Source organism: Trichoderma breve, chromosome 1, assembly GCF_028502605.1.
Source record: "Trichoderma breve strain T069 chromosome 1, whole genome shotgun sequence".
Classification (NCBI taxonomy): domain Eukaryota; kingdom Fungi; phylum Ascomycota; class Sordariomycetes; order Hypocreales; family Hypocreaceae; genus Trichoderma; species Trichoderma breve.
The window spans coordinates 2039724-2062161 of NC_079232.1; the positions used below are offsets into that span (position 1 = coordinate 2039724).

Genomic DNA, 22438 nt, shown 5'->3' on the forward strand with positions numbered 1-22438 from the left:
CATTATGTTTTCTATTTAAACATCACGATGATCCCTTCATGTCCTCTCCTATCTCTTCACAACCCCAAGCACAGCCAAAATCACTACCACTTCATCAACACCAAACCCCAGAACCAGAACCAGAACCCTATCCACCCCCCATCCACCAAAAATGTCATCCTCAAAACCCCCCTCAGCCAAACCTCTCCCCCAAAAGCCTTTCAAAGTCATCCCCAACCACCCCCTCCGAACTCGTCCTGCCGCCCCCCTCCAAGCCCTCCCCCAACTCCCTCAGTCCAGGCTCCGTGCCGACTCGGACACCCTCCCCTCAAACTCCCACCAGCTCAAGAACCTCAAGATCACGCAGTACTGCCGCATCCAAGTCCATGAAGCTCGCGACGGGGCCCCAGGATTGGTGCAGTACTGGATCAGAGCGGATTACGTCCTGAGCGACCGCCTTAAGGATTCGGACGTTCCTAAAGGCCACTGGTCTAAGCTCGTGGAGCTTGCCAAGGCTGTGTGCGGTGATCGGAGTGCCAACTCTCGCAGTGAAGTCAGGATGCTCACGGCGTTCTATTCCCCTGATGATACGAGCAAGGTGGATATGAAGGTAGAGTCGCTTCCTCTAGAGTTGCAATAATTATTGGCTACCAAAGGGCTGCTAATCTTGCTGCAGACGGAGTTCACGCAGACAACCGATTAGATAGTATGATGAACAGAGGATTTAAAAGGCTATATGCCTACTCTGTTTTGAGAAAAGGGGGGTAAAGGAGTTTTGCTGCGGATGGAATTCACACAGACGACCGATTAGAGATAGGTAGTACGATGAATAAAGGATCTAAAAGGCTATATGCCTATTGTTTTGAAAGGAAAAAAGATAAAGGAAATTTGTAGAATGTGACTACCAGTATGACTAGACCTTTGGGATCCAACTCTATAAGTGTATATACGTCCTCCCATATTCAATATGGTGGCACATGAATATCCAACATAACGCCTCAATTAATCTGACTTGCATCTTTAATTACATATCCTCTCCATCTATCCACACATTCCTCCTCTTCTCGCTTCTTCTCTTCTCTCTTCTTATTTCCTCTCCTCTTCTCGCCCCTTAGAATCAGCTGGATTCCCTTTACAACAGCATAACAGCCATAGCACCAACAAGAGCAAGAGTGCTCATGCCGGTGCGCACAGCACCGCTGCCCAGAGGGGGGAGACAGTCAGCGCCTGAGCAGCCAAGGCCGCTGGAAGGAGCAGGAGGCTGGGCGGTAGGGCCAGAGGCCACGGTTGTCCAGGTGCCGTTGCCGCCGGCGGGAGCGCTGGGGGCGACGGGAGCAACAGGGACAACGGGAGCGACGGGAGGGGGGGAAACAGGGGCCACGGGGGCGCTGGGAGCCGGGGCAACAGGAGCAACGGGCTCAACAGGAGCACTGGGAGCCGGAGCCACAGGAGCGACGGGCTCAACGGGGGCGCTAGGAGCCGGAGCAACGGGGTAGCTAGGAACGACACCGCCGGCAGCATTGCTGGGAGCCGGAGCAATGGGCATGACGGGAACGATAGAGACGGGAGGAGCAGGAGCAACAGGGACAACGGGTGGCGCAACACCAGTTGGCTGAGCAGGAATGGGGATGACCTGAGTAGAGTGACGAGCAGGGCAGTTGGTAACATCAGGAGCACAGCTCGTGATGGTGTGAACAATGGTGATGGCAGTGGTGAGAGTCTCGGGACCGCTGGGAGCACCGTTCGAGGGAGGAGCAGCACCGGTAGGCTGAGCAGGAGGGATGGGAATGACCTGAGTAGAGTGACGAGCAGGGCAGTTGGTCACATCAGGAGCACAGCTAGTGATGGTGTGGACGATGGTGATAGCAGTGGTGAGTGTCTCAGGACCGCTGCCGTTAGAAGGAGGAGCAGTGGTAGCAGCGGCAGCGGCAGAAGAGCTGGACTCGGCCTCCTCGACGGGGCAGACGGTCGTGTACAGAGCAACAGTCTCAGTGGTGACAGTGGGGCGGAATGGGCAGTTGGTGACTTCGGGACCGCACTGAGAGATGGTATGAACGCGAGTGGTGTAAACGGTGGAGGTCGTCAGCTGAGCGGGAGTAGTAACGGCAGCGGAAGAGTTAGACCACCTGCTGGTAGTGACAGCAGGGGGGAGGCTGGGAGTGATGACAGGAGGCAGGCTGGCAATCACGGAAGTCGGGACGACAACACTGCTGTGAGCGGAAGAAGCGGCAGCGGAAGAGGCAGCGGCAGAAGAAGCAGCCTTGGAGGTAGCGGCCTTGCTGGAGGTAGCAGCCTTGCTAGAGGTGACAGCCTTGCTAGAAGTAGCGGGCTTGGAGGTAGCGGGCTTGCTTGAAGTAACAGCCTTGCTGGAGGTGGTGGGCTTGCTGGTGCTCTGGCTGAAGTAGCGGATGTCCTGGATCTGGAAGTAGGTCTGGGCAAAGTCACCGGGGAACTTGGCAACATAGTCAGCGCAAGTGGCCTGCTTGGTGGCGGCGGCGCAGCTCTGTTGCCAGAAAGCAGGAGTGCCAACGGGGTTGCCGCAGAAGTCAATGTCGAGAATGAGACGCTGGCTGTTGAAGTGTTTGTCGATGTTGCAGTTGGAGCCCTGGAGGTTGACAGCGGGAGTTCCCCAAGTAGCAGTGTCGGGGTTGGACGAGGCCAGGTTAGCAGGCTCGGCACCGCGGTGCCAGTTGTACAGCTTGATGTAGTCGCTGGTCCACTCAATGGCGTCTATACAGAGTTAGATTTCGACTACCCATTGCGCAAAGGGAAGTTGTGTACTTACAGGTACCGCCGGAGCTGGAGGCCCAGGGGCCCTTGTTGTCGTTGGCAGTGCATCCCTGGTTGAGGTACTGGCTGGGAGGGCTCTGGAAAGTGTTGTCACAGTTGGGAGTAGCGACGGAAGCGGTCTGGCCGGCGTTCTCGAGAATACACTGGCCGAAAGTCTTGGTGTCGCCGACGTGGAAGGCAGGCTGGTTCTGGACAATGTTGTTCCAGCCCTCGTACACATCGATCTCTCCATCGTTGGGCCAGCTGTCACCAAGAGTCCAGAAAGAGGGCCAGCTACCGCACTTGTTGGTAGGCAGGTGGGAGAATCGGGCGACAATGAGACCGTGCTTGTAGGAAGCCTTGGACTCGAGTCTAATGGAGTTACGGCCAGGGAATCCGGCGCCCTTGAGGACGGTCTTGGTGTCAACTCCGAGGTAGACCTCGTTGTTGCTGGTGATCTTGGCCAGTCCCTGTGACTGGGCGTTGGCCTGGTTCTGGTAGACTACGAAACCAGAGTTGGTATCGGCGGCCTATAGTACCGTAGTTAGTAAGGAAGATATCTCAAGCAACCGGTGGGCGATGACGGATATAGAGCAGAGAGTCGTACATCGTTGAAGGTGAATTTGCTGAAGAAGTTGGTGTGGTCGTAGGTATCGGCCAAAGTAAACTGAGTAGCAACAGCACTACCCGCACAGGCAAGAAGTGCCGTGCTAAGGGCGTTAAGAGAAGGCATTTTGCGAATAGTTGTCTCGATGATTTAAGGATAGGCTGAAATTCGAATATCGTCTGAAAGAATGACTAGATTTCTTGATGTGTTCGACCAGGAACGAATGTGTTGTAGACGTACGATACGTCAGAGGACGAGCGTCGATGCTCAAAGTTGTCGTTGATTGACGTGTGAGGGATTGACAACGAAGGAGTGTGTGATGAGACACTTCTGGTGGCAGTCGACCTTCTTTTAGATGGAAACATCTTCGACCCCTGGGCCCATTACGAGAAGCTTTCTCATAGGCGGCAACACCGCATGCATCCAAGGCCAACGACAATACGGCATGTGAGTAATGCCATACGGCTAAGGGCCTCCTAGACTTGGCAAAGCCCTTGCTGTCCACCTTGAGATCCCATAATGCCAGGGGGTGAAAGCCGTATCGAGCATATGTGGGCGAATACCCAGTGAGATCAGGGGACTATGCTGAAATGGGCCCATCTTGGGTGTGTGGGATAGCAGCAACACCCAGGCCAATCAGTTGGATGGAAACATGGGGAGGGCGAATCACGAAGCTGATCCGGGAGGGTGAGCCGAACCAATTTGGTAACGGGACCCGAGCCCTACTGCCTTGGCTCTCAAACATCAACAGACAGAAATAGCATGGCGAGATTGCAGTTCTTTACAGCATGGTGTTGGACATTGGACCCGGTATTCAGCTGGAATCAAATGGAGCTCGTGAAAATGTCAAGCACAGAACGACGAGGCTTGCTCTCAGGAGATCCAGTTCCATGGTATCCCGGCATGGCATGGCATGGCAGCGCCCAGGCATGAACTGCTCTCCTGCTGCAGAAATTCATGTGAAGCGCGCCGACGGCGAATCACCCCATCCCCTCTTGACAACGGGGCCGCTAATGCAGGAACTGCATGGTTCCAGGGGCGAAACATTCATTCTGGACCTGTCGACTTCCTTGAAAGCTTCTTCACCACCCTTGTCGGCCAAGAAAAGTCCGAGTTCCAGTACCTGGGTTGGTTGCCGCCTTGAGAATCCATACTGTACGAGAACGGAGTATGGCGGGGTGTCCATACTCGTATAACGGGCTGCAGAAATGTTTGAAAAGCCCGTTGCTCGTCCAATGCCAGGCGGCAAACTCGCTCCGCCTTGCCGCGGGTTTCAATCCAGGGCGTCAGCATACTGATATGGACTCGATTCTCCATATTCACCCTCAATTTCAACGGAGTATCCCCGGCATAAGGGCGCACGACAAAAGCGTCTTAGATAGGGAGCATGCGCTTCGTATATCTGCACAGACATCCAATGCTCCAGCTCCTTGCTTGAGGGTACGTGTACGAGTACCAGTGCGCAGAGATGGTGCACGTATCATCCAGTATGTATCTCTACCGTCCCGGTCTATCCGACTTTGGATGTCGATAGTTGTAAACGCTTTAGCGAGCCCGAGTCGTGTTGGATCTATTGGACTTTCTGTGCCGCGTCTTCCTTCGATAGCATGCGGAAAGTCCCACATGGGAAACCACCGAAACGCTGCGCCACGAAGGATGGTTGGATGGGCAGCATAAAACCTAAAGATATGCAGGTTGCAGATTGCGTGGCAAGTCCGATTCTTGTCGCAGGCTTATCATATAAAGGAAATCCCGTGCTCTTTGGCGGTTGAGCTTCGTCTGGAGAGGAAGAGAGAGGAAGTGAGAGACTGGCCTCGCGTCAATCTTGGCGCATCGATGCATCTCAGGCACCAGAAACGCCCCAGTTTCGAAGCGAGATCATGATGGAAAAGACTCGAAGACGCCTGAAGAGAAGATGCAATGCTCGCACCGCGCCATCATGACATTCCAGCTGCAAATGCATATGCAGAGTGCTGCTGTATAGTCGCATTGCATGATGCCGACGTTAATTTCCTTTCGAAGGCATGTTGTCAACAAACCCAACGACAGTAGACGGCAACCCGGAGCTCCGACCTCGACGTTGCTGTACGTGTACTAGCACCAGCACGTCCGACGGTAGAGGCGCCGGATCAGGGAAGCTTCAGGGCGCTAAACCAGCCCGTCCAGCTGTCCCCTATCACGCGTGGCCGCCGGGCAGCAAGCCAGGGGACCTCCATGCCCTAGCCGTGCGGGTTTTAGTGGTCGAAAGCCTCACCAACACAAACCAACACCATGAAGAAACTAGCTGTGCAGATACTGAAGAGAATCACGGGCCCATTTCAGCCTGCATACGCCAACATCTCGGCAACTCCCCCAAAAAGCCTAATCGTGAAAAAAACCAGACGAAGGAACAAACACCAAATGAACAGTGGGGGGCACTGCATGGAAACCCGCTTTAGGTTTTGATCTATTTGAATTGAATTTTCTTTTCCGGTTGGACTTTCGGACAACTCCCCCATAGCTCCACTCTACATTGGAAGTCGGGTATCCTCGACTGCTCCTTTCAGGGGAAGCTCCCAAACTTCAGAATTCCCTTTCTACCCTTCTCCCCTTCCCTCCAGGCAATCTGCTGCCGGTTAGTACGAGTATGTAATCATCAAATGTCCCCCATAGAAGCTTCTGATTCGCTTCTGGGCTGCTCAACCTTGTAGCTTTCTATGCAGTCCATTCGCCTATATCCCTGCCTTGCATACGTGGCAGGCTTGCTCTTCGTGTTGGCTGCGAGGTCTCTATAACACCGTAGTCGTTTGCTTTCCTCATCTCTTCCATCTTGTTTTTTGGCCGCATCATTTGGAAATACGAGCTATAGCTGCGAGTTCTCCTGAAAGCTCCATGTACCAATTCATGGCAAATAACTGCCAGGGCAGCATGAGTCCAGTCTAAGGTTTCATCTTGCCTGAGGTCTCGTATGTTTACTGTTTGCCCTTTTCGGCCTTTTTAATAGGAGATTAGATTTTCTGAAGTTGAATGCCGATGGCGGGTGTCCTCGTATCGAGACCGTGACTTGGCATACCGAATCCTAGATGTCTTAAAAGATAGTATCGACACTCAAACCCCTGTCTGGTCCTACTATTAAGTATCATGTACATCCAGTTATCGCCATGGAGGAGATTCTAGTAGCTTAGCACATCGTATAATCATTTCATCTTCTTGAGGAATTCCCTCATCCCAATCCTCGCTGTCTGCGTCGTCTTCCCATCAACCTTGACACTCCTCACACGCACCCAGCCCCCATGTGTCGTCTGTACGTAAAATGCATCACGTTCATCATCGATTCTGACGGCCCTCTGAATATCCTTTCCTTCGTTCCCTGTTTCAAACCGAAATAGTACTTCCTCATCTCTTCCCGTCACTTCATGCTCAGAAACACTCTCCGCATCCAGGAAAAGCACTCGCTTAAATTTGCCTTTGTTGTTTCTTACCTGTGTCCACACCGTATTGAAGGTGTTGACAAAACGCTCAAAATGGGATGGGGTCCAGTCAGGCCAACTAATCTGTGATTCGCCTTTGCCCACTTTCGGTGCGTGAACTAGTTCCTCGTCTTTGAGCTGCTCGGCCATCCACCCTGCGTCCGTATATGGTGGCACATGCAGTCCGTCTCGTAGTCCCTGGACGAGCATCTCTGCGCCTACCTTGGCAAGGGCTTCTGTAAGACTCTGGAGCGTAGCACTGGCTGGTATCGGTAAGCCAGGGGGTGGTGTCTGAGCGAGAACGGTGCCATGGTCAAAGACCCTTGGGTCCAACGTCTGAAGTGATACACCAGTGTACTTATCGCCACGCATCATGGCGTGATGAATTGGAGCTGGGCCACGTAGACTGTATCACTCCGTTAACTCAATGCAATTCAACTCGGCACCATGACATAGGGCTTCAATGGTGAGGCTTACTGTGGTAATAGTGATGGATGCACGTTCAATCCTCCATATTTTGTCGAATTCAATACCCGCGGTGGAACAAACAATCCAAATGAAACAACGACAATTAAGTTGGTCCCTTCCGGCGTCTATTATCCATTCAGCCTTTGCCCAGGAAGAAGAAATTTTCCAAACGAGAATGGTCATGAACGGAGGTGTAGATTGTCTACGGATGCGTAAGGGATTAGGACCATAGAGGTAGAACTTACCTTCCAGCCTCTAAATGTCTCTCGTTGATGTATCCTTAACCCTAAATGTTCCGCAACAGATTTACATGGCACTATCTTCTGTTATACCATCTTGAATCGTCGATGAGAAACCACTATGCTTACCCTCACTGATGTCTTTAAATCCTCTCCCAGTTCGCCTCGGAGGCAAAACCATGACATCCAGAGACTCAATAAGCTGTGTGTTCCTTTCATGCTCACGATGCAGTGCACGTAAAGATTCGCAGCTAAATGCATCTGAGCCACAAAACAATATTCGGAGCGGGTCTGAGGTCCTCGGTGTGATTTCAGATGAGAAACATCGTCGTTGAGCGACCGCGACTCTCAGCTTTGGGGCGGAGATTAGGCGGGAAAAAGGTCGTATCATTATTGTAATTATTATGATATCATTTCACATAGACATATAATGAGAAGAAAAAAGCATTCAACTGGAACAGGACTTTTCTGTGAGCCAATGCCGAGATGAACGTTGCTGTTTCTGCGGTTGCAGGGTATGGCGATATTTCGCAGAACCTCAATTGGCCACTCACTCGCGCTTGGTGCAAATTCGGCTTATATGCATCAACATCCATAAAATATAAAACCAACATCATGAGCTCCGTCACATAAAATAGGTATGTTTCGTAAGATAAGATAATATTTCTCAAGTCATCTCTACGCTCCATTCGCAGGCAACATTCCAAATACTCCCTTCCAACTCAACATCCCACACAGGCGGCTCAATCAGCACCACGCTCCCCATCTTCACCTCCGCCCTCTTACCCAGACCAGTCAGCTTTCCCTCGCCGGCCAGAATCCATCTCTTAGATGCCTCTGTCAAAGGATCGCGGCCTTCTACAAGATACATTCGTCTCCCCGACCTGATCTGGTCCACGTGAAGCTTCATCACTGATTCGACCCTCCCACTGTTCTCATCCCACCCCTTGACTTCCGAAAGCCATCCTTGGAGCTGAGCTGCCATACCTCCAGAGACGTATCTTGACCCTCTTCGCTGTGGTGAAAATGCCGCTGGGAGGCCATTGAACGTAGTCTCAGCGTCAAGAGGCTTGAATCGGGGCGCCTGTTGAAAAATAGGTTGCTGAAGGGCCTTGGAATTCCGCATGATTATGGGCGACCCCTCCCCACTATCCATACTCATCACCGAGGCTCCATCTTCAGTATCAAAGGCAGTCTCCTCGTGAGGCGCATGGTCAGAACCGATCAGAGGCGTCGGAGATATCGACATCTTCCGACGCTTCGCTTCTCTGCCAACCACAGTGTCTTGTGAGCCCTCACTTGGGCTTTCTGACTCAATATGAAATCTTCGGTGAGACTTCGGTCTTGAATCCACCACATCAGACGACGGCTCCTCCTGCGATGGTATGCCGGCATCTGACTCAATATCAAGCACACTCTTGCGTGAAGCAGCTTGTCTCATCTCCGTAGCCCCTCTCTCATCGCCTGACAGACTCGACTCAGATATAACTTCCTCTTCCTCTCCATCTTCAGACTCCTCAATGTCGAGCTCATTGCCTTGCGTTGGTCTAGGAGCCGAAGAGGAGCCAAAGCGCGGAGTGGATTGAAATTGCGGAGGAGCACCTGGCTTTTGCGACGACGACTGCGTCGACCGCCTGGGCAGTAAAAACCGCCGTGGTGCAGGTGTCTGTCAAATCAGCAATGATTCTCAACACAATCTGAGGGTAGATAAAAGCTCACACTGGAAAACGGATTCATGGTTGGTTGGACAAGTTCATCGCCTTCCACTGCCGCTCGCCTCACCCCGATGGTGCAACAAGAGCTCTACGAGAGACGAAATGCCAGGTCATTACTAAAAATGTCTCCCTATTCGGTAAATAATTGATTTCGCTTGATGTGAAGCTTGGCCATGATATATTTGTAAGAGGATGGAAAGAAGAAGTGCGAGCTCAGTCACTCAATTGTTGAGATACGGCATATGCATCTAGCGGTAACGGCCGTGGGGCACCGAATAATCCGGCTTTTACCCCACAAGAATCAAGCATCTTACAGTTGACATCAGTATATTGGGGAAAGACAACAAAAGTCAGGCACACGGTCAATTCACACGTAAAGGGTCACTCTGTCATTTGAGCACTTGAATTTTTATTTCATTTTTAATGCAATGAATTCTTATAAAACATTATACGTACGAGCAGCGACGTCAACACTGCTTCTATCTCATCACGCCTCATGCCTTTAATACAGAAACAATGCAGAAAGAGACAATGCAATCTTCTAAGATGTGAACTCCTTCGTTTGGTGTTCCTTACACACATGGCAAAAAGACAATTCTTCTCGCCATACTGTCATGCAAATAGGTAGAACAAAGCGGTTAAAAAACAACCAGCCCGAAATCCGGTGCCATCATAAACTAAAACGCCGGGCTGTACGCATCTCGCCTATTTCCCTCATACCGTGATGAATATTTGCGTGTGTCAACAATCATAGTACATCCTCCCTCCAGTTCAAAGGGTCCACAAGTAAGTGGATGAGTCGACACAGCCATAGCCGTCGTCGTTGAATAATAAATGTAAAAATGGGTATCCTAAAATAAAGGACAATAATAGGGAAAGAAGAAGATGAAGTGAAGTGGGAAAAAGAGGTGGCGGAACCCGTGAGAGTGAGAAGCCGCCACGGATTCATAGCTCCTTAGCCGTAGAAGAGCTCGAAGCCAGTCTTGTGGTCCTTCTTGGTGGGCGTTGTATCTTTGACTGGATGGAGCAAAATGGATGGCAGGCATGGTCGTCCGTGTTCCTGCTCCCATTCCTCGCCTCCAATGCCCGTGTCAACCCAACCCATCCAGTTGTTGTACATCCGGTTCGGTGGCTCTGCTCGATAGTACCAAGAGTTGCCCTGGAATCGTCGCTCTCTACCCCAGCCCATAGGGCTTCCATACCCGCCAGACTCGCCCTTGGGACCAGGGTTGAACCATTGGTTGAGGAATTTGCCGTTCCAATCTCGGTCCGTAAATATGGGATGCGGGGCGTAAACAGCCTTGAAGCCGTGGATCAGGGCCAAGGTCTGGGGGGTCATCTCGGAGGCAACGTGGTTTCCACGCAGGTTCTCAATGTGCATGATGTCTATAAGACGCTTCGACAGACGGGAGTGGGTGACGATGGTGGTGCGACGCGGAAGATCACGGGCCCTGTGCTCTTTATCTGAATAACCCCAGACATTATCGGCAATAATCCAGTTACTGTGGACAGGGTTGAAGATCGGACCGAGGGCGATGAAGTCTGCCTCTTCGCCGACACCCCACGAATAGTTATCTTCCTCGGGCGTTTTAACGGGAGGCTTGGGGCCAACTGGCTTGATAAATGGCAGGTCGGGGGCACCCCAAACAGTATCGCCAGCATAAGTCTCCTCGACGTCCTTGCGGAAGGTCGTATCATAGTCGCCGTGATATTCAGGGATGTACCACCGCTCACTCCGTTCCCAGGAGCCTCGACGCGGCTGCTTGGCGGCAAATTTCGCAATGTTATCAAGCATATCGTAATGGTGGCCGGTGAACCGGAAATCCATCTCCCAGTTCCAGATATAGTCGAATTCGGGGTGGTCGGCGCTGAATTTCTGGACGCAGAGCCATTGCGCCGTGTGAACCGTTCGTGCCTTTTCATCGAGTTTGGTGTAGATATCCCAGACCTGCTTGTCATTCCACAAAACGGTGATACCATGGAACTCGGGAGGGATATGCTTCTGCAAAACGCTTTGGTATACTTCGGGGTCATCGAAAATATTGAGCTTGTTATCCTTGACTTGAACGAGGAGGACAACTTCGATTTCACCACCAGACTTGAGCGAAAGCTCGCTAATCATAGCGCGAATCGTCTCCTTGTCATTTTTGGAGTAAACCTTGCCCGTGTAAGATCGCAGCAGAATAACGGATCGTTTTTCTTTTACAATCTTGGCCTCATCCTCTCCGCCAGAAGAGTCAAACGGCGACCGCCCCTTGATCTTGACCGTCTTGTCGTCCTCCCTGGGAGGTTGAACTGGTGACTCTTTATCCTTTTGAGCAGTGGCAGCCTTGTCATCGGCGTCTTTGGGAGCCTCGTTTTTGGGAGTTTCAGGCTTAGCAAGCTCAGGGTAAACATCCAAATACGGGTTCTTCTTATCTCTGTTCAAATCGAATCTTGCAGCATTTGCCTCCAAGCATCGTTTTTGCAGATCGCCCCAATTGACATTATCCCAGTCGATAACTTCGACTTTGTCAGCCGCCTTCTTTGTTTGTTCGAGTAGACCATAGGGGCCAAGTCGCGTATCTCTCTCCCAGCACAAGTTGGGATCCATGTTGAACAAAGAATAGCTTCCAAAGTTGGGCTCAGGGAAATTGTGAGGACGACCCTTGAAGACTAGCAGGTCTTCGACAGGCTCTCCGGTTGGACCCTTGCAGGGAACGTGAGCGGCGTGTCGTTGCTTTTTCCATTCGTCACTATTGTACTTTGGGTACGGGTTGAAGCGAACGGGCTTATCGACGCTGAAGCCAACGTCCGCTTGGGGGTCTTCTCTGAGCTTTTGTCGCATTGCATCCGTGCGATTCTCCTTGTAATCGAGAGTCGAGAGAGTATTACCATAGATTTTGCCGGAAGATTCGAGGCTATATATCAATTAGCATCGGCTTCGCATGCCAGAAAAGATGAAGGCAGCTATAACTCACTTGGCTGTGGTGCTGTATGCGTATCTCCACATTTTCCTCATATCTTTTTCATGCTGGAGTCTGCTGATGGTGCCCGCATCTCTTCCCTTGCCGTCAGTTTCATAGCCTGGGGCTACGTCGTCATAATTTTCCTTGTCGCCTTTGTCCTTCCATTGCCTCAACTCTTCGATGGTCAAGTCCCAAGCATCTAGCATTTCAATCTCCTTGTTATAGGTCTCGATATCCATGTTGAGTGGCTTTTCTTGTTCCTTGTCGGCCTCTGAAGCATGGTTCTCATTTTCTTTGGGAGGATCGTTCTTGGGAGCATCTTCCTTGTTAGAGTCGTCTTGAGGCTTCTCTTCTAAAGACGGCTTGCCGTTTTGAATTGAGCCATCGTCCTCATCCTTGGCGGGCTGATCGTTGCCGCCACCTTCGTCTTTGGCGGGCGCATCGTTGTTCTTGTCATCTTGGCCACCATCTTTGTCTTTGGAAGGTGTAGTCTCGCTATTGGTATCTGAAGGCGCTTTGGGGGGGACTTCGGGTGCTTTAGGAGGTATCGGAGGAGACTGAGGCGACTGAGGTGCAGGAGTAGTAGGCTGGTTGCCCTGGGTGTCTGCAGGAAGGTAGGGCACAATGTTGAAACGAGGGCTCGGGCCGCTAAAGAGCAAGTAATAGGACGTAATGGATGCGAGGGCGATGAGGAGGATGATCCTCAGCCTAGGTCGGCGCGAGGGACTCAACATCTTGTCAATCCCCTCGAAGCGATGCTTTCGTATGAAAAGAAAATCCCAACGCGATGCGATAGACAGTCGTTAATTCTAGCTGGAACAGCTGAGCGTTGCGAGATATACAACTTGATTGCAGGCTACCAGAGCTCTCTCAAGTTTGCATGTTGCGAAATCGCACAGAATGGCCGTTGTTTGCCAAAGTTTGCGACGGATGACGCAGCTCGTGTTGGGTAGCCTTGCCGAGTCTCTTCCGGCAGTAACCAATTGAATCCCGTGTGTAGGAGAAATCGGACAAGGTGCGCGCCTGGTTGCTCGATCGTAGGAATGGGAATGGGAGGCTCTTTGTTGAAGTCTCACCGTCGCGGGGCGTAAAGGTACAGAGGTTTGAAAAGAGGGACTAAGGGGCTAGGAAAATGCGGTAAAAGGGATGAAGAAGAAGAAGAAGACGTCTGATCCGTCCCAGCCTCTAAAGGAATTGTCGTGTAGAGGGAGTGGACGAAGGCTATCGCGTGCAACTTGGAAAAAGAGAGGAAAGGGTTGGATGGTGGCACAGGCGAGCGAAGGAAAGAATCGGGGGATAATCAGTACAAACTGGCGAGATGAGTGTCGTGCTACTGGAAATAGCGGAACCTTGGAAGCATTGCGCGAGGGAGTGGCCTGTAACACCAGGAACTAATGCGCTGTACTGTCCGTCTCCCAGTTGGCACTAACCGCAACTTCAATCGCCTCGATGCAATCTCGACCTGCAATTGACGCCAAATCCTGCCCATCAATTTTACACAAGTGGCCGCCCGCATGAGCGACATTTCTAGCGGGGGGTCTCCAAAATTACAGCGGGGTTGGCTTAGGGGGCTGGCCAACGAGGGCTGATGTTTGCCACTGTACTCAGATTGATTCAGCCCTTGGGCACCACAGGTGGTGTTGCAGACAAATTCATGCTGTCGATCAGAGCGAGAATTTCTGAGGATTACGCGTATGGAGCTGGCTGGATAGGTGCTGGAGGTGTTAGTCCAGCACAGTACAGAGGATGGCTGCACGAGTATCTCAGACATTGAGGCTCAGGAGATTTGCGCATCGGCATACTTGACTTAGTACGAGTAGCTATTTGGTCTACAGATCGAAGCTTCTCAAACATCCGGCTATTGGTGCCGACCTAGCATCCGATCTCAATCTCGAACATCAATCCCATCTGTCTGTTTGCGTAAGACGTCGGCACGTCTCCTCCGACTCTCAAACGCAAGCTTTCTGTCAAATGCTCCATTCCCGTGGGTCAAAGTGGCTCCCTCCGGCCCAGGGGCAATTTCGTCACCCACAGCTCCGTGTCCACAGCGGTTCCTCATAAGTATCAAAGGGAGGGCCATCTCCTGAAGATCAGTTTTAAAAAAGAAAAAAACAAGTCAGTTTTGCAAAGGACATGCCGATGAGCATTTCTCAATCCATTTTCTCACCGATACATGCTGGTTCTATTCATCTATGAAGGGAAATCGTGACGTCGTGGGTACTTGCGCGTACACCAATTATACTTTTCCGTCAACACGGGAGGCATAAGAGAGACAGTGACAGTCTCGCAGGCGTATCATGACACCAAAAAAAATCCGCCACCTTCTCCATCCTCTCCTCCATTCCAGAAGCATAAAACATCAGCTGGGGGTTTTTTTCAATCTCCACGTGCCACACTGTATTTTTTATGTTTAACTGTTGACATTTTCTTCCGTTTTTCGCACGTTGCTTTCGCCAGGTCGAAGCGATTCCAAAAGCGGCACTTCGCTGACAGGACCGGACGAGCAGCAAACAGCAGCACAGATCAATTTACAGGGCGCTATTGCTGCTGGCCAACCACAGAAGGCAGCTCCAATGGCAATCAGGCTGGCTTCATGCACAGCAAATTACAGTTATTCTAAGCCTTCAATCATCCCCCTTTTTGACATTCATTGGATAAGGTACCTAGGAGAAAGGAGGATATATAGCACAGTATGCATATAGGTACACTAAACGAACTTTATGCGCCAGCTGCGACGAGTCGAACACCCGCATTCCCAAGGCTACACATCCATTGTTTGGACGTCTCACCAATATCCAAAACACCAGCTGAACAACACGTGCCAGAACCAGAAAGAGAGGATGCTGCATTCCAATGATATCACTGGAAATTGTTTCAATCTATATTTGTATCTGTTTTAAGCAAGTACGTTTATCGACAAGCTTCGACGACCTCAGCTGCAAAAGGTAGCTGAGTTTGCCGCATATGGGTTGATGAGGCTTGCGCTATCTCGATCCAGCAAGCCACTGCGATGCTTCAAGATCTCACGATCTCATCAACTTGATACATGCACATACATCGACTTCAACAGCAGCAGCATGATCTTGCCTTTAATAACATCATTCACAAGATTCAGACCCAGGCAATTGTAGACAAACACTAACATTATGACCGAATAAGACGGTATAGTATCAGATAAAGATGGGGGAGAGTAAGATGGAACGAATCAGGTACAAAAACGACACACATAATTTTTCTCTCGTTCTGCTGGCGGAGAACAGAACCCAACAACCATATTAACGACTCGTCAGAGACGTCAGTCAGTACATCCCAAAGAAAAAAAAACGCCATCTATGATGAGGACAGTATATATAAACATGAACTAAACGCATGTGGGATCGGATTCATTCGTAAGCATGACTGGATTAACCAAAAGAGATATCCACCAAACAAGCCCAGCCGGCTGTGGGTATATATACCGGTGAAACAAATAAAGAAAAGAAATAGGGTATATAAACCAAAAACAAAACTATTATGCATTGGTTCCAAGATTCTCGGGCAAGGGGATGTCGCGCGGGCACGTCCAACTCTGCACTGCAGAGTGAACAGCGGCGATGGTGATATTAAGACATTATGCAATGAGGCAGAATGAGACGGCAGGCATTTTACATCATGCCCAGTCTCGTCATCCTCTTGTTCATCTTGGGTAGTGGACCCGGGCCTAGGCCAGGTCCCCTCATACCGGGTCCCATCATACCGGGTGGTCCCATCATACCAGGTCTCATGCCAGGTCCCATGCCGGGTCCGAGGCGGCCGGGTGGAGGTCCACCGTAGGGGCCTGGTCCTCTGGGCAAGCCAGGTCCAGGACCGTAACCTGGTCGAGGTCCCGGACCTCCTGGACCCATACGTCCAGGTGGAGGGCCGTATGGTCGGGGGCCCGGGCCTCCGTAGCCGCCTCTCCTGGGTCCTTGGGGATATGGAGCAGGGGGCGGCGGCTGGGTCCTCCTCAAGGCATCTTGTTCACAGTAAGCTCTACCGTCAACCTCAAAGTAGCCGTCCGAAAGTGGTCGGCCACAGTCCAAGCAGCAGAAACAGTCAATGTGGTGCTTGACACGAGATTCGTCCTCGACGAATTGACCCTCGATACCGCGCCCACAAGTTCCACACAGACTGCCGTTGAGCTTGTGGTAGTGCTGCTCGCAATATGGCTTGTCATTCAAAACGTAAAATTCTGCCGAGGTGAATGGGTTCGAGCACGTGGCGCACACAAAGCAGGCCTTGTGATATCTTCCAGTCAATCGCCCATCGGCAGACGAAACACTTTTTCCGGTAATGGGTTCTCCGCAGGCTTTGCAGTCACCGCGAGATGGAAGCTTGAGATCCTTGGATGCCTTTAGGTCTCTAGATGCCTTTCGGGGGGATTCACGCGGTGTAGGCTGAGATTGTCTTAAGGGCGACTGTCTTGGAGGGGATACTGGCGGTGCAGGCTGGGATTGTCTCGGAGGAGATTGCCTGGGAGAAGGCTGCTTTGGAGATTCCTGTCTGGGAGAAGGTTGCTTTGGAGATGCCTGAATGGGAGAAGATTGCCTGGGAGAGGGCTGCTTAGGGGAAGATTGTCTGGGGGAAGGCTGTTTGGGAGAGCTTTCGTTTTTTGGTCCCACTTCTGCCTCTGGCGGCGGCGGTCGGGTAGGATTCGAGTTCATGGCTGGGCTAAATGCCCTGTAGGGTTTGAATGACTGGCCGAGACCAGGCTGGATTGCCGGGTCATCGCGCTCTTCTTCTTCTCCCTCTGGAATGAGATACGGCGATCGCGGTACCGGGGATCGAGCAGGAAGAGGTATTTCGGCTGCCGGGTCAAGCCGAAGATCCGCAGGCCGCGGTTTCTCCTGTGACCTTACCCTAAGTGCGTCCGGTATGCTGTTCCGCGCCTCAGATCTCGGGGGGCTTGTTTGCGCGGTGTTCTGGCTATGGTTGCTAAACGTAGAGTAGCCTGAAGACGCAGAGTCCGACGACGTATGATATGGGTTGCTAACACCAAACTCCTCGGCCAAGTTGAGAGAGGCCGTCGGCAAATGAGAGGGAATAAGACTTTTGCGAGGCGGTGGACGTCTCGACGTATCGGGAGCCAAAGAGGGTCGTCGTTCCCCCTCGGCTCCCATGGAAGGCAATCGGGACCGCGGACTCGAGTAAGATGGACGCCGGGGGGTTTCTCCTACACCAGGAGACGGCCTTGGGAAAGTTTCAGCCCTCATGGGCGGTGCCATGCCATTCGGGTCCAGCGTGCGCCCCGACGGTGGGCCGAATCCTTCGTATCCATTCTTCTGGGGCTGCTTCGGGGTTGATGGTATGTTGTTGCTGCTTCCAGATGACAAACTGGAACTGCTTGTTCCCGGTCTCTCACTGAGTCGACCAGGCTCCTCTGAAACAGGTAAACCAAACCTGGAGAGCGACTCCTTCTTTGCTGGAAAGGCTCCGTGGGAAGTGGAAGGCCGCTGGCTGGCATCAAAGGGGCCGGGAGCAATGGTATTCATGCGCTCCATGAACCCGAGAGGTTTGGTGGAGGCGGGTGTGGACGTCAATGCGGCCATGCTTTTAGAGCTGCGATGGCCATTCGCGTCGGACTGTTTTTCGGGTATCTGAACTGGCTCGTCTGCTTTAGCAGCGCTAAATGAGAAAAAATCTCTTGCCTGGTCGGCAAAAGATGGTCTGTACGGCGTCATCGGTGAGGCGCTGCGCGAGCCTCCAGGTTGGCTCACTGGGGTCAGCGGTCCTGGAGCCATATACATTTTATCTAGGGAAAGTTAGCATTCAGCTGCCATCGGAGAGACTTTGTCGTCGAGAAATCGTACTTGCTGCGCCTATATCGACCGGGCCAGGCAATCGATCGGCGGATCTGGGGGGCGGCTCTACAAACTTGTCGTTGCTATCAGGAGGCGGCGATACTAGATATCCAACTTAGCACAGGCAACCACCGCATCACGGCGTGTATTATGAAATGACTTACGCTCGACCGACGGACACACGTGTTCTCCCATCAGGGAGATTTCGACTTGTAGGCCACATGACGAACACTTGATCGTCGGCAGGAAAGCCGACTCTCTGAGTCCAGACATGGTGGCGATACAGCACTTCCGTGTAGTGGTTCAAAATGTGTTATTCGAGGGTGAAGGGAAACATTGGAGATGCCGGCATCGACACGTGCTACAGAAGCAATCGCTGTCGGTGGCAATTGGTACAAGATGGCGGGCAGCCAGTCTGTGTGATATAGAAGACGAGAGCTCGAGCAAAAGGCTGGCACACGACACCTCCCGTCTCTGCCACCTCCTTCAAGATGTTTTGCGCAGCTCCTTCAGGCCGCGGGTATCGAGTCGCTGAAACACAGCCTCGCCGTCTGAAGCCGGCGACAGCGTGTTCCAGCAAAAAGCTGGGCAATCAATCGTCTTCTAAACAGGAGCGGCGGCGGGAGTCAAGATGCTCTGATAGCTGTCAAGCCCACGCCGAGACGCCGGATGATTCCTGCGCTGGTCGACGCTTGACACCTCGCCTGCGGTATCCAGGAAGATGAATTGGCGAGGAAGAAAAGAAGACAGAAGGGGGAATAAGGTGGCAGGTTTTGGAGGAACGGCTACCTGCAAACGGTGATGTTGCGCATAGTGTCTCGAGTTGTGGAGGTCACGGAAAGAAGTTGCTGGGGCCAGACCCCTGACTAGAGTTGCCCCGGTCCCTGTCGTTGGCCTGCGGATGGCCAGGTTTCTTTGGTGGGAGCTAATTGCGATCAGGTCGCGAATCCCTGTAAGCAGCCTCGCAGTGCCGTGACTAAACGTTGCGGTGATTGCGGTGTGGATTGGCATCGTCTTTGTTGTGCACAGAAGGAGGCACGAGTTGCGAATGGAATACGAGGCGAGGTGAGGCGAGGCTGGGCAACAGCTGCTGCCAACAAAGACTTGGACGGTTGAGGGTGTCGAGCCCCAGCATCAGCTCCCAACTCACCTACACCTACACGTACCTGAAGGTCCGTAGCACATGGAACACGGCGCACAGCATCTTTGTCACTTGACGGCACACGGATTGAAACCCTAGACACAAAAGTCGCCCGCACGACGGACCGTGGTAGGGCAGACCAGACACCGCGGGCGAGGGTCCTTAAGACCGCTCCCTTGGCAGGGAAAGGCCATACTGTACTCGTATGAGTTATGTACTCGTAATATCCAGACGGACCTCTCGTCGTATTTTCATCGTCCCAATCGATATCCACTCCCTTTATTGTTTGTCAGTCCAATATCCAATACCGTAAGCCAGCGGCCGGTGTCCAATTCAGACTAAGGGCAGCGCTGCAGATTCTCCTGCTCGACGCATCCCCATGGCTCTTCGCGGTGCAGACCAAACCAGTGCTCGATTGGCCATGTTAGTCTGCCACTAACTCCGTATCAGACGGACTAGCTCGCTCTCCACCCGTTTAGTCAAGACTCATTTCATCTTTCCCATCGCCGTGAAGATTCCCACCTCGTGATCCCGGCAGGCTGTAACAAACAGCGCACCAAGCCCGGAGCGTTCGCTGGAACAAGACAGCTGCGTAAATGAGGCCCGCAGTAGCGCCAATGTTGCTCGCTCTTTTGGGTCGCGTACCTTGCAGGGAACCCCTGCTCGATTCCCTGCGGTGCCTGTGCGTTCGAGTTGGTGTTGATAAGGGGGGGAGGGTGCTGAGGGGATCAAAATGGATCAAATCCCTTTTCGGGGGAGGGACGGGAGCCTCAGTGGTCAGAGGCCCGTGCTAGAGTCGCCAAAGGCGCTATAATCAAATTTCCATGCCCACTGAAAGACCCCCAATCGACGTCGAAGGATCCATCCACACCCGAAGTAGTGCACAAGTGCTTGTACCAGATGGTCGCTCATGCACTGAAACCATTGGACGGCTGTCACTCCTCTTCATTCTTCAGCCTTTCACGTTTTCTTCTGGACCGTATCAAACTCTCCCGGTAAGCGCCCCTCGACTCGGCCGGCTGTTTCGCGTGGAACATTGTTTGAAGGCTGCAAAGAATAGAAACCGCACGTGGACATTGGTTCTTTGTCTCAAATGAGGCATGTGTGTGTGATATGGACTGGGAGATACAGGTACCGGTCAAAGACAGAGACAATGAACGGCAGCTGTTGGTTGGTTCCATCGCCCGCATGACAAGAATCGGCGCAGCTTCGGTTCTACAGCGAATACCCTCTGCTATGCCCACCTGGGAAGCGCAAGGTGACGAGGCTGGCGTTGCGTTCCGCTGCCGTGCCCGTTCTCCGCACAGCACATCACCGGTGTCCTCATTTCCTCTTTCGAGTCCGATCGGTGATCATCATCTCTGTTCGGTTGCGTTGCGGCGTATCGTTCCTCCACAGTGAGTATGGGGTACTAAGCTTGTATGATTTCACCTACTAAAGTGAGCTGCTACCGACGGCCATCCTGGCGGGCCTCTGTTTTGGGTTGGCCACTGACCCTGGCACGTCGCATGAGGCGGTTCAGCGTCTCATCCAAAGCTAGCCCTGGTCGTTGTGTGCTATTCTGTAAAGTACAGTCCAGGCGGCTCTGTAGAGATGATCTTCGAAGGACGAGAATTCCACCACTCGAGTAGCCTTTGTGAACCAGCACTAACAGGCCAAATGCCTTTCTGTGGAAGAGAGAATACTCATGAAGTCGAGGTCGTGTACGTGTAAGCTCGCATCCATGGCCTTAGTCACATACGAGCACTCTCCTACATGTTGCGTTCTTTATGCGGTAGTACTTGTAATACTCACGTTGCCTTGGCTAATACTCCGTGGTTGCAACACTAGAAGATATCCCTGGAGATGCCGTGACCAGGGGGTTTTGACAGTCCAGCCACTGCCGTGCGCAGGTGCAGTATCTCGGTCTATCTGCGACATGACACGCTGTTTGAGCTTCACTGTTTCGGTTTCTAGTATTTCCGACCAGGTCTTCATGCCCTATGTCATCTGAACAATAGCTCAAGACACGTGCTCAATTGCCGAACTACAGCAGATCAGTTCAAGGCTGATGCACGGGCAGCTTTGCGTTACAGCAAGAGCTGAGTGAGAATCGACTCTACACAGGCCATGTTGTTGGTTACACTTGGTATGCCGTCTTATCATTTCCCTCTGCCTGCTACCATCCTTGTTGAATGCTGCCCTGGGTGCTGTACATGCACCGGGTATGGCAAGGTGAAGCACATGTACGAGTACGGAGAAAATGTAATATGGCCTCCCAACCCAGAAAGATAGGTATACAGGGTAGCGGCACGGATGCATTTTTCCAGTCCGTTGAATGCCAAGTTTGGGCACACAAGCATATTGTCATTTAGCCGTGTGCGGTGTGTGGTAATTTCCTGTTGACAGTACAGCTTGTGGCCACCTACATTTCAATAAGGTAGGTATCGTTTACCAATTGAGCCATGGACATCGATAGAACCAGAACATATACGATACATAACCTGCAGGAGGATGAGTATGCCAGCATGCCAAGCCGCCAACTGCCCACATTGTCGATTGCTTCGTGTCAATCATGCTCTACGTGTTTATCCGGGCTGCTTCTGGCCAAAATATCGCATTGAACACTGGCTGTCAGCTTCATGATCATTGGGGGGAGCGATTGGCAGCTTTGCTGCAGTTTCGGTATGTTCGTACATACACGATGCTCCCGGCAACGATATATCACCCAGTTCCTTGCAGGCAAAATGCCCCAACAGACGCAATAAATGCGGTCAAGAAAGGCGGTCGATGGCGATCTCTACCCAAAGTCTGCATTAGCACATGTCAGCCAACGCGTACTCGTGCAGGTACACACCAGCTACTCGCTCACAGCACGCGATCTCGGGCCTCAAGGTCCGCATGGCTCCGCCGTTTGCGACCGACTTCACCCGCACTGAGCAAGGCGCCCGGGCTGAGTAAAGTCAAAGACTAAGAAAAGATAGCACGAGAGCTCCCAATGGCTCCAGACCATTGATGGGCCACTTTGGGGAAACCGAGCAACGTCCCCCCACATTGATTATCAGGTCCATTACGGAGTACAGGACTCCGTAGTATGGAGGGCCTAAAGTACGGAGTATGATGAGCAGTGTGGATTGATTTTGCTGCTTGCATCATGCCAGAGTGGCTGCCGAGGCTCGGTCGCGAAACTAAAGTAAAAACAAAAGTTACATGAAAATGAATAATGAGAATGAGAAATAAAGACGGATTGAATTACAATGGAAACGACCGCCTGTTGATTATGTCCTCTGTTCAGATTGGATAGGAAAATATAGGTAGCCTCCGG

At 52.0% G+C, this 22438-nt stretch overlaps 6 protein-coding genes across 6 annotated transcripts; 1 reads left to right on the forward strand and 5 right to left on the reverse strand.

Moving 5' to 3' along the window:
- Positions 1-151: 151 nt before the first annotated feature.
- Positions 152-619, forward strand: T069G_00654 (uncharacterized protein; the record flags this gene model as incomplete). The annotated part of the gene is made up of 1 exon (XM_056167864.1): positions 152-619. The coding sequence occupies one exon, from the start codon at positions 152-154 to the stop codon at positions 617-619; it is 468 nt and encodes a 155-aa protein (XP_056033180.1).
- Positions 620-1111: 492 nt separating this feature from the next.
- Positions 1112-3481, reverse strand: T069G_00655 (glycosyl hydrolases family 16 domain-containing protein; the record flags this gene model as incomplete). The annotated part of the gene is made up of 3 exons (XM_056167865.1): positions 1112-2709; positions 2765-3278; positions 3356-3481. The coding sequence occupies 3 exons, from the start codon at positions 3479-3481 to the stop codon at positions 1112-1114; spliced, it is 2238 nt and encodes a 745-aa protein (XP_056033181.1).
- Positions 3482-6531: 3050 nt separating this feature from the next.
- Positions 6532-7692, reverse strand: T069G_00656 (formyl transferase domain-containing protein; the record flags this gene model as incomplete). Its single annotated transcript, XM_056167866.1, has 4 exons — positions 6532-7210; positions 7282-7397; positions 7518-7588; positions 7641-7692. The coding sequence occupies 4 exons, from the start codon at positions 7690-7692 to the stop codon at positions 6532-6534; spliced, it is 918 nt and encodes a 305-aa protein (XP_056033182.1).
- Positions 7693-8178: 486 nt separating this feature from the next.
- On the reverse strand, positions 8179-9248 carry T069G_00657 (uncharacterized protein; the record flags this gene model as incomplete). The annotated part of the gene is made up of 2 exons (XM_056167867.1): positions 8179-9177; positions 9231-9248. The coding sequence occupies 2 exons, from the start codon at positions 9246-9248 to the stop codon at positions 8179-8181; spliced, it is 1017 nt and encodes a 338-aa protein (XP_056033183.1).
- A 933-nt stretch (positions 9249-10181) lies between these two features.
- Positions 10182-12908, reverse strand: T069G_00658 (uncharacterized protein; the record flags this gene model as incomplete). Its single annotated transcript, XM_056167868.1, has 2 exons — positions 10182-12126; positions 12187-12908. The coding sequence occupies 2 exons, from the start codon at positions 12906-12908 to the stop codon at positions 10182-10184; spliced, it is 2667 nt and encodes an 888-aa protein (XP_056033184.1).
- Positions 12909-15818: 2910 nt separating this feature from the next.
- On the reverse strand, positions 15819-18266 carry T069G_00659 (LIM domain-containing protein; the record flags this gene model as incomplete). The annotated part of the gene is made up of 5 exons (XM_056167869.1): positions 15819-15874; positions 15929-16721; positions 16815-17944; positions 18003-18107; positions 18158-18266. 5 exons carry the CDS (start codon positions 18264-18266, stop codon positions 15819-15821), a joined length of 2193 nt encoding a protein of 730 aa, XP_056033185.1.
- Between the last annotated feature and the right edge of the window lie 4172 nt (positions 18267-22438).